Raw genomic sequence first — 12500 nt, 5'->3', positions numbered from 1 at the left:
ACACACACACACACACACACACACACACACACACACACACACACACACACACTTACAACACTCACAGAGACACATGCAAATAAACATTCCCACATACACATTCATACAGATACCCACACACACACACACACACACACACACACATGCACACACACACACAAACACATGCACACACACACAAACACAAACAATCAGACATAATACACACTTACACATGTTCATACAGACAGACTCAAGACACAAACACAGACACACACAGACATGATGTCATTCCGTTCCCAGCCCAGGACTACCAACCCCCACCTGGTATACTCTCTGCTGAGAGCGTCAGAGACCGCCATCTTGTTCTGAATGAACTGCTGGTACGTGGGTCCAGGTTCAGTGCGCAGGTTAAGGGTCTTCTGACAGTCTGGGTGGTACCGAGCTTGTAGACCTCTATGCACAGTTACCATGACAACGAGTGGAGTGATGGCCTAGAGGTAACGCGTCCGCCTAGAAGGAGACAGAATCTGAGCGCGCTGGTTCGAATCACGACTCAGCCGCCGATATTTTCTCCCCCTTCACTAGACCTTGAGTGGTGGTCTGGACGCTAGTCATTCGGATGAGACGAAAAACCGAGGTCCCGTGTGCAGCATGCGTTTAGCGCACGTAAAAGAACCCACGGCACCAAAAAGGGTTGTTCCTGGCAAAATTATGTAGAAAAATCCACTTCGATAGGAAAAACAAATAAAACTACACGCAGGAAAAAAAAAAAAAAAAAGAAAGAAAAAAAAAAGGGTGGCGCTGTAGCGTAGCAACGCGCTCTCCCTGGGGAGAGCAGCCCGAATTTCACACAGAGAAATCTGATGTGATAAAAAGAAATACAAATACAAATACAAAATGAATACAAATACTGTATTCGGCGCTTTACGAGCTACACAAAATGATCCATTCTTCTCATAGTCTTCTTCCCTTTCAAAAGCCAGATCACATATTTACACTCTCTGTCTGTCTGTCTGTATGCAACTGAGAGACAGACAGACAGACAGACAGACAGACAGACATAGAAAGCAGGATGGACAGAAAGCGAGAGAGAGAGACAGAGACAGAGACAGAGAGACAAACAGAGAGATGAAACCAGAGAGATAATTCAGTCAATAATCAATTGATTACTGCTGAGTGTTACTGTGTTTTAACTCAATTCAATTCAATTCGGAAACAGATAGAAAGAGACAGACAGACAGATAGATAGATAGATAGATAGAGAAAGAGAGAGAGGGGAGATGGAGGGAGAGACACTGAGAGACAGAGAGAGACAGACAGAGACAGACAGAGACAAAAAAGCCGAAGAAAGGCACAGACAGACAGAGACAGAGACAAAAAGCCGAAGAAAGGCACAGACAGACAGAGAGAGATAGACAGAGACAAACAGACAGACAGAGAGAGATAGACAGAGACAAACAGACAGACAGAGACAAAAAGACGGAAGAAAGGCACGGAGACAGACAGTCAGAAGCAGGAAGAGAACTCTAAACTGACAGCTGAGCGCCTTAACCACTCTGCCACGTTCCCCAAAGGACACACAACACCAACCAGCCTCGAACCCTGATTCCTGGTGAACGCTGGAACACACACACACACACACACACACACACACACACACACGTCCATTGTCCGAGCGGCTGAGCGCCACAGCTGCCAGGCATGACACAAAGGATATGGCATTTTGGCGATCTCCGTGCGCCGTACTTTCTTGCCCGGCTGCTTGAAGTCCCTCAGCTGCCGCATGTGCAGGTAGTGGGAGATGAGGGGACTGCGGCCCTGAGTGTTGAACTTGACCCGCTCGTACTCCGGGCCCGGGCCTATCTGGTGGGACTGAAGGGCAACGCAGTGCAATGCAATACGATATGATACAACACAATCCAATACAACGCAATGTAAGGCAATGCAATACAATACAGCGGAAAAAAAAACAACGGACTGCAATGTAACGTTATTCAATGCTATGCAGTCCCATGGAAACAATACAATGCAATACCATGAGTACAATACAATATGATACGATATGATACGATACGATGCAATGTAAAACAAACCAATGGAGTGCAATGCAGTGCAAAGCAATATAATGCAACGTAATGAAATACAGTAAAAGACAATACAATGCAATCAATACGGTATAATGCAATGCAACATAATACAATGCAATGCAACACAGCACAATACAATGGAACACAACGGACAGTAATGCAAATCAATGATGCGATACAATACACTGAAATGCAATACAATGTAATAAAATGCAATATGATATAATGCAATGAAATACAGCACAATACAGTAAAGTACAATACAATATGCAACGCTGACCAATAATTCAGTACATGGCATATGATAATAATAATAATAATAATAATATACATTTATATAGCGGCCTTTCTCACTAAGAGCTCAGGGCGCTTTACATGAAAGAAAAATATTACAAGTAACACAAAACATTCATGACCACTCTTTCTCAACCCCCCCCCCCCCCACACACACTCCCTTTCCCACTCTACATACGATAACGATAACGATGTTTTATTCAGATTAAGGCCAAAGCCGCTTACTGAAGGGGGTCATACAAGAAAATAAATAAATAAGGAAAATGACTTGACACGATAAACCAACATCACAAATCAACCAAAAGTAGCTAATACAATACTCAACAACATTCACAAAATAACAATTCGAAGTCTCTTCAATGCCTCATATAAGTATATGGCCAAGTTTTGTTGGGTAAGCTCATGTTTTGACGACATGAGCAGATTAAATCTAAAAGCACAGGGATCTTTATAATATTTAGGTTGAATTCATCTTTGTCTGAGGTCACTCAAAGCAGGGCAACATAGCAAAAAATACAATTCATCTTCCCTACCCAGGTTGCACAATCGACACATATATACATATTCACTCCTACTACAGTATCTGAACTACATACATCCAAAGTGAGCTTTGGTGAGAAGCGGATATAATATATGATATAATACAATACCTGATGAGACTGCAGTACAATACAATATGTGATATGATTACATTACATTACAAAAGTGACATAATACAGTAACTGATGGGACTGCAGCAGGCAAGCAAAACACGTGTTCTATAACAGAAGGAAAGTTAGTATCGCATACTCAGAGATAATACAAAATACTTACACCACTACTGCTACAATTATCACTACTATGACTTTAGGTAGTGTACTGATGAAAGAAACAGGACAAACTCTTACTTTGTGTGCAAAAGAGTTAAAGACACGAAGAAGATCAGTGGTGCATGTTAAAGATGCCAGTGTCCGCATTCGGTGTGTTATTGAAACAAGAACACATCGCGCATGCACACCCTCAGATAAGGCGGTATAGGTGCCTAAACGGATAGTTCTTCTTCTTCTTCTTCTTCTGCGTTCGTGGGCTGCAACTCCCACGTTCACTCTTATGCACACGAATGGGCTTTTACGTGTATGACCGTTTTTACCCCACCATGCAGGCAGCCATACTCCGTTTTCGGGGGTGTGCATGCTGGGCATGTTCTTGTTTCCATAACCCACCGAACGCTGACATGGATTACAGGATCTTTAACGTGCGTATTTGATCTTCTGCTTGCATATACACACGAAGGGGGTTCAGGCACTAGCAGGTCTGCACATATGTTGACCTGGGAGATCGTAAAAATCTCCACCCTTCACCCACCAGGCGCCGTCACCGTGATTCGAACCCGGGACCCTCAGATTGACAGTCCAACGCTTTAACCACTCGGCTATTGCGCCCGTCAACACGGATAGTTAAAAACGGGCATGAATGCAGAAGTATGAACGTGGGAGTGACAGCCCTTGGAAAAAAAAAGGAGAGGAAGCAGAAGCCCCAGAGGCAGAAAAAAAAAGAGAAGAAGGAGGAGGAGAAGAAGAAGGAGGAGGAGGAGAAGAAGGAGGAGGAGAAGAAGAAAAAGAAGACGAAGGAGGAGGAGAGGAAGGAGGAGGAGAAGAAGAAGAAGAAGACGAAGAAGGAGGAGGAAGAAGAGGAGAAGAAGAAGAAGAAGTAATGGCATCAGAATCAGAAGCAGCAGGAGAAGAAGATGAAGCATGAGCATCATAATTAGAATCAGAAGCAGAAGAAGGATTAGAAGAACAAAAACAACCACAACAACAACAACAGCAACATCATTAACAGCATCAATACGAACAAGAAGAAGAAGAAGAAGAACAACAACAACAACAACAACAGCAACAGCAACAGCAACATCATTAACAACATCAATACCAACAAGAAGAAGAAGAAGTAGAAGGAAGAGGAGGAGGAGGAAGAAGAAGAAAAAGAAGAAGAAGGAGAAGAAGTAGGAGGAGGAGAAGAAGAAGAAGGAGAAGAAGTAGGAGGAGGAGAAGGAGAAGAAGAAGAAGAAGTAGGAGGAGGAGGAGAAGAAGGAAGAAGAAGAAAAAGAAGAAGAAGGAGAAGAAGTAGGAGGAGGAGGAGGAGAAGGAGAAGAAGAAAAAGAAGAAGAAGTAGGAGGAGGAGGAGAAGAAGAAGAAGAAGAAAAAGAAGGAGAAGAAGTAGGAGGAGGAGGAGGAGGAGAAGAAGAAGGACGAGGACGAGGAGGAGGGGGAGGAGGAGATGGGTGGATCACTGAGGACACAGACTCCACACAGGTGACTGACCTCCTTGCTGATTTTCTTGCCGCCACCACCACCACCAGCGGCAGCACCAGTGGCACTAATGTTGGCGAGGCGTGACTGGCTGGGACCGCCCAGGGTGGCTGCCGTCAGTTTGCTGACCTCCCGTGACTCCGGCTGGGGGGTGTCGGGCCCCTCTCCCAGCCTGCCCAGCACCTTGTTGAACGACTCCATGTCCAGACTCACCTCCACTGGCACACACACACACACACACGCACAATGAGCGCACACGCACACACACACACACACACACACACACACACGCACACTCATACTCATAACCCACATACACACACACACACACACACACACACACACACATTGACTAATATCACTTCAAGTGGAAAGACGTTAAACTGAAGACAACACACACATTCGTACGCGTGTACACACACACACACACACACACACACACACACACACACACACACACACACACTCATAATAATAATAATAATAATGGTATTTATATAGCGCTGAATCTTGTGCAGAGACAAATCAAAGCACTTTCGCACCAGTCATTCACACACATGCATAACTCTAAAACTGGAGAAACTGAATACAAGGAAGAGGCAGGGAAGGGAGGCTATTTTGGGAAGAGGTGGGTTTTAAGGCCAGACATGAAAGAGCTGGATGTGGAGACTTGACGAAGCGAAAGAGGAAGTTCATTCCAATTGCAAGGGCCAGAGACAGAGAAAGAACGGCGGCCAACAGTCGAGTGTTTGAATCTGGGTATGCGTAAACAGAGTGGATCCGAAGCCGATCGTAGTGAGTGAGATGGAGTGTAGAGGTGAAGGCAGCCACAGAGATAGGAAGGGGCAGATTTGTGAATTTGTGAATATCAAACCCCCCACCCCCACCCCCCATTGCCCAAACCCTCCCCTTCTGGTGACAAAAATCGCTTAGTCACGAAACCAGATTGAGACAGCGTTCCCTCCACCCTGGAGACCAAACACACCACCAGGTACCTAAAAAAAACAACAACAACAAAAAGGCTCTCTCTTTGCAGTCTTAAAACAATTACTTGCTCAAGGTACACCACCAAACTGACCCTGACACAGCAGACTGATTCACATACGCTACACTATATCTGCTTTACAGGAGGGGAAAAACAACAACAAACCCTGCAGGGTTCACATTTAGCAGGTTCGTAGAAAGAATGGCAGAGTGGTGTTCTGGTGGCAATGTGTCCAACTGGGAATGAAGCAAGAGAACCTGGGGGTAGTGGGGTCGAATCTCACACTTGCCAGAATCGTCTCCCCATCCATTAAGACCTTGTGCGGTGGTCTGGACACTTTGTCATTCGGATGAGACGACAGAACAGCCGAGGTCCGTTTGCGGCATGCACTTAACACAAGTAAAAGACCCCAGGACAACAAGACGCTTATATACTGATGTAAATGTGTATGGATGTGACGTGACTGAATGACGCATGATTTGCCAAAAGACCACTGGCAGTCGGCTCTGGGGCAGCCTGCTGGTCCAGGTCCAAAGACAGGTGCTGTATAAGTATCCGTACTAGTCATGATAATAGTCATATTAGTCAATAGTCGTCTTCGTCGGCATCATCGTGATCATATGATTATCATCATTGTTATCATTATTAATGGTGGATACTGACATAGCATTCTATCTAGCTTTACAAAACACATGATACTACACACAACACATCACACCAAAGTAGCACAATATTCACCAAAATACACCCAGCAAACTACACACACATACACTCTGCATATATAACCCCCCCCCGCACCCCCCCCCCCCCACACACACACACTCTCTGCATATATACCCCCCCCCCCCCCTACGCACACACTGCATACCTGCCTACCTACCTACATACACACGCACACCAACACACCCATACACCCCCACCCTCCCTCCAGCCATCCCTCCCCCCACACCCCTGCACACACACACACATATACGTTCAAACACACAGAACACACACAAGACAAAGAGTTATACTTTTCTTGTTGAGGGCGGCGGCCTCCATCATCTTTTTGGTGGCGGCATTGGCCTCGTTGGCCCCTCCGTCACTGTCCGCCTGCAGTCTGACCACCTCCCACAGCTTCCAGGACCCCGGCACCGGCTTCAGGCCTGCACACACCGCATCAGGCTGGGACTGAGTCCTTGGGCATGGCTACAGACACACGGCACAGACACACGGCACAGACACAGACACGGCACAGACACACGGCACAGACATGGCACAGACACATGGCACAGACACATGGCACAGACACAGACATGGCACAGACACACGACACAGACATGGCACAGACACACGGCACAGACACACGGCACAGACACATGGCACAGACATGGCACAGACACACGGCACAGACATGACACAGACACATGGCACAGACATGGCACAGACACACGGCACAGACACACAGACACAGACATGGCACAGACATGACACAGACACACGGCACAGACACAGACATGGCACAGACACACGGCACAGACACGGCACAGACACACGGCACAGACACACGGCACAGACACAGACACGGCACAGACACATGGCACAGACACACGGCACAGACACAGACATGGCACAGACACACAGACACAGACATGGCACAGACACACGGCACAGACATGGCACAGACACACGGCACAGACACACGGCACAGACACAGACATGGCACAGACACACGGCACAGACATGGCACAGACACACGGCACAGACACAGACATGGCACAGACACACGGCACAGACACACAGACATGGCACAGACATGACACAGACACACGGCACAGACACACGGCACAGACACACAGACATGGCACAGACACACGGCACAGACATGGCACAGACACACGGCACAGACACATGGCACAGACACAGACATGGCACAGACACAGACATGGCACAGACACAGACATGGCACAGACACACGGCACAGACACACGGCACAGACACAGACATGGCACAGACACACGGCACAGACACACGGCACAGACACACAGACACAGACATGGCACAGACACACGGCACAGACACACAGACACAGACATGGCACAGACACACAGACACAGACATGGCACAGACACATGGCACAGACACAGACATGGCACAGACACATGGCACAGACACAGACATGGCACAGACACACAGACACAGACATGGCACAGACACACGACACAGACATACGGCACAGACACACGGCACAGACACAGACATGGCACAGAAGTCTGGACACCTCCCACTGCTTCTAGGACCCCGGCACTGGCTTCAGACCTGCACACACCGCGTCAGGCTGGGACTGAGTCCTTGGGCACAGCATCAGCTGTTTCTCAAGGAGGCGCCACAGCGTTCAGAAAAGTCCATAATTATGCTCTACACCACATCTGCCAAGCAGATGCCTGACCAGCAGCGTAACCCAACGTGACTGGTCAGGCCTTGAGGGAAAAATGAAATAAAAATGAAGCAAAATAAGATACAGAAATAGATAAATAAATGAATGAATGAATGAATTAATTAATCAATCAAATTGATTGATTAATTAATTAATGATAACACAACATCGACATGACACCGACATGACACCAATCATGCCAAACAAACACTAAGTGAATTCATTGTACCGCCCCCTCGCCGCCCAACCCCCTGAAAAACAACAACAACAACAAAAATCCTATTACAGGCTGTGAGATCTGCCCCTCAACCAGCCTCTCAGCATAAAATCCTCTGACAGACTGCTGGGATCTACACCAAGTACAGACAATTTACAACAAGGTCCATTTAGATCTTGTTCTGGGATGTCCCCCCCAACGCCCCCCCCCCGCCCCCCAACCCCCCTCCAAAAAAAACCACCATAAAAAACACAAAAAATCCCCATATACCCTTTTTCAGTTCAACTTTTTTGACTAGATTTACATTTTATATGGACTGAAAAAGACATGGGTAATTCTGTATGCTTTTATTTATCATTATTCTAATTGACATTTTCACAGGATCTTGGTTTCTCTGACTGGGGACTTATTCTTATTTGTTTAAAGGGGAGAAGGCCTGTCGATGTATTCCCTGTGACGAGCCTCTCACTGTGAAACACGTTCTCATTGACTGCTGGGATCTGCAAGACGTTAGACACAGACGTTACACGGCAGGTTCTCTGAAGACTATGTTCCGTGATGTCTCTCCATGGACGCTAATGGACTCCCTGAAGGAAGTTAACATTTTCAATCAGATTTGAATGTTTTAAACTCTGGAAGATTTTTTTTTAAACGTTTTGAATGAAAAGATTGAAGCGGTGATAAATTTTTATTGCACTTTTTTTTTTTTTACCCTTGGCTTGAAGTAAATGCTAAGGTGGTGATAGCCTTGAGATGGCCTTAGTGGTCGGCGAGGCTCTAAGCAACATAATTTGATTTGATTTGTCTCATTTTAAGAACAGACGGAGAGTCAGCCCAGAATCGGGCCCCTTGCAGTCGGCCGGGCTGTAAGCAACAAGGTTTGATTTGATATGACTGAGCTGACCAACCTGTGACCCACTCATGGGTGAGGTTGATGAGGTACTGTTTGAACTGGTCATCGAACCGCCAGCGAGATTCCGGAAAGCCGGTGATGTATGCGGAGAACAGTGCTTGTGCCAGGCAGTCTGGGTACACCTGTACACAGCCGTCAGCATGTCACAGCAACATAGAACATCTCTCTCTCTCTCTCTCTCTCTCTCTCTCTCTCTCTCTCAATATGTATATTGAGAGAGAGAGAAAGAGAGAGAGAGAGGGGAAACGAAACGAAAAGAATTTTTATTTCACGAGGGTAGTGGAGAGAGAGATATAGGTAGATAGATAGATGGATAGACAGATAGATAGATAGATAGATAGAAGGCAATGTGAGGAAAAGAAACGTGTGCAATTTACAGACTATATTTTGAAAACAAAGCAAAGTCAATGATAATAATAATAATAATGAAAATAAACAATAATAATGATAATGATTACAATAATAATAATAATAATGACAATATTCGTTTGAAAAACAGGCAGAGATCTTACTGACAGAAACCTGTCCTTGGAGGAGATCTTACTGACAGAAACCTGTCCTTGACAGAGATCTTACTGACAGAAGCCTGTCCTTCGAAGAGATCTTATGACAGAAACCAGTCCTTGACAGAGATCTTACTGACAGAAACCTGTCCTTGACAGAGATCTTACTGACAGAAATCTGTCCTTGACAGAGATCTTACTGACAGAAACGTGTCCTTGGATGAGATCTTACTGACAGAAACCTGTCCTTCGAAGAGATCTTATGACAGAAACCAGTCCTTGACAGAGATCTTACTGACAGAAACCTGTCCTTCGAAGAGATCTTACTGACAGAAACCTGTCCTTCGAAGAGATCTTACTGACAGAAACCTGTCCTTGGAAGAGATCTTATGACAGAAACCAGTCCTTGACAGAGATCTTACTGACAGAAACGTGTCCTTGGCAGAGATCTTACTGACAGAAACCTGTCCTTGGCAGAGATCTCACTGACAGAAACCTGTCCCTGACAGAGATCTCACTGACAGAAACCTGTCCTTGGCAGAGATTTTACTGACAGAAACCTGTCCTTGACAGAGATCTTACAAACAGAATCCTGTCCTTGACAGAGATCTTACAAACAGAAACCTGTCCTTGCAGAGATTTTACTGACAGAAACGTGTCCTTGACAGAGACCTTACTGACAGTTTAAAGTTTGAACATGTGTCAGAGCGTGCAGACAGATTGATACACGCGACATCCCATCTCCTGGGAAGAAACGAAAATGGGCAGGTGCCTGACCTATGCATAAGGCTGAACAGGCCGTGAGAGCCTGTCCTAGGTTTGCGTGAAACAAAAGTGAAACTAAAAACAGACAAGCGAAGGGAAAGATACATAGAAAGCAAATAAGTGACATTGACACAAGAAAGAAAACGAGCCACGCTCAGTGAAACCCATGTGCATCACCATCACATGTGCACACACAGACACAAAGTGTGAAAATGCACACCAACACTCACACCCACACACACACACACACATTCACCCCCCCACCCCCATCCCCCTCCACACAACTTACTGACAGAAACTTGTCCTTGACGTCAGCATTGATGCTGGTGAAGAGAGCGACGTAGCTGTCGGCGATGCGATCAAAGAGCAAATCCTTCTCCTCCTCCAGACCGTTCTGAAACACACACCCACACTGTGTATATACACAGCACTCACAAACACACACCCACACTGTGTATATACACAGCACACACAAACACCCACCCACACTGTGTATATACACAGCACACACAAACACCCACCCACACTGTGTATATACACAGCACTCACAAACACCCACCCACACTGTGTATATACACAGCACTCACAAACACTCACCCACACTGTGTATATACACAGCACACACAAACACCCGTGCAGGAGAACAAATGCTACCTCTTTGTTGAACTGGCTGAGGGAGATAAATGTGCAGGAGGACAAAGGCCTACCTCTTTGCTGAAATGGCTGAGGAAGATATGTGTGTAGGAGAACAAAGGCCTACCTCTTTGTTGAAATGGCTGAGGAAGATATGTATGTAGGAGAACAAAGCCTTATCTCTTTGTTGAACTGACTGAGGAAGATAAGTGTGCAGGAGAACAAAGGCCTACCTCTTTGTTGAAATGGCTGAGGAAGATATGTATGTAGGAGAACAAAGGCCTACTTCTTTGTTGAAATGACTGAGGGAGATAAGTGTGCAGGAGGACAATGGCCTACCTCTTTGTTGAACTGGCTGAGAAAGATAAGTGTGCAGGAGAACAGAGACCTAACTCTTTGTTGAAATGGCTGAGGAAGATATGTATGTAGGAGAACAAAGCCTTATCTCTTTGTTGAACTGACTGAGGAAGATAAGTGTGCAGGAGAACAAAGGCCTACCTCTTTGTTGAAATGGCTGAGGAAGATATGTATGTAGGAGAACAAAGGCCTACTTCTTTGTTGAACTGACTGAGGAAGATAAGTGTGCAGGAGAACAGAGACCTAACTCTTTGTTGAAATGGCTGAGGAAGATATGTATGTAGGAGAACAAAGCCTTATCTCTTTGTTGAACTGACTGAGGAAGATAAGTGTGCAGGAGAACAGAGACCTAACTCTTTGTTGAACTGGCTGAGGAAGATAAGTGTGCAGGAGAACAGAGGCCTACCTCTTTGTTAAAATGATTAAGGGAAATAAGTGTGCAGGAGAACAAAGCCTTACCTCTTTGTTGAACTGGCTGAGGAAGATCCACCAGAACGTGTCTTGCATCACGGCTGCTGATGCTTCCGATAAAAACAGTTTCTTCCAGAACTTTCGGAACCCAGGCTGCAAGAAGGGAAGACAGAACATTGTGATGTATAATATGTACGATGAGTGTTGAGCAAAAAAAACAACAAAAAACAAAAAAAACTGAACATTGTGATGTATGACATGTATGGGTGAGTGTAGTGTATGGTGATTTCTGTGAGTGTCCGTGCACATTAATTAGCGTTTGGTTGGACGTCTGTGCAGAGCTTATGGACGTATGTTTTTCGTTTTAGTGTTTGACAGACAGACAGACAGACAGACAGACAAGAGGTACCCATGTTGAAGTTCTGGATGTTGGTGATCCTATGCAGTAGGCAGAGACAGACATAGAGGTAGAAGGACACTGAGACAGACAGAACAGACAGACATAGAGACAAAAGGACATAGAGACAGGCAGAACAGACAGACATAGAGACAAAAGGACATAGAGACAAAAGGACATAGAGATAGACATAGAGACAAAAGGACATAGAGACAGACAGACAGAACAGACAGACATAGAGACAAAAGG

The 12500-nt window shown here is 45.6% G+C and overlaps 1 protein-coding gene across 1 annotated transcript in view; it reads right to left on the bottom strand.

The window, feature by feature from the left end:
• LOC143282503 (protein FAM227B-like) overlaps positions 1 to 12500 on the bottom strand; it is a 25940-nt gene that overhangs the window by 4849 nt on the left and 8591 nt on the right. The window contains exons 7-13 of the mRNA XM_076588164.1: positions 11903 to 12007; positions 10743 to 10847; positions 9181 to 9307; positions 6653 to 6784; positions 4667 to 4872; positions 1700 to 1854; positions 304 to 381 (exon numbers count right to left, since the gene is read on the bottom strand). Of these exons, the coding sequence (XP_076444279.1) occupies positions 304 to 381; positions 1700 to 1854; positions 4667 to 4872; positions 6653 to 6784; positions 9181 to 9307; positions 10743 to 10847; positions 11903 to 12007 (908 nt within the window). The remainder of the gene's footprint in view (positions 1 to 303; positions 382 to 1699; positions 1855 to 4666; positions 4873 to 6652; positions 6785 to 9180; positions 9308 to 10742; positions 10848 to 11902; positions 12008 to 12500) is intronic.

Source organism: Babylonia areolata, chromosome 5 (genome assembly GCF_041734735.1).
Source record: "Babylonia areolata isolate BAREFJ2019XMU chromosome 5, ASM4173473v1, whole genome shotgun sequence".
In the NCBI taxonomy this organism is placed as follows: domain Eukaryota; kingdom Metazoa; phylum Mollusca; class Gastropoda; order Neogastropoda; family Buccinidae; genus Babylonia; species Babylonia areolata.
This window is presented reverse-complemented; position numbering and strand designations above follow the sequence as displayed.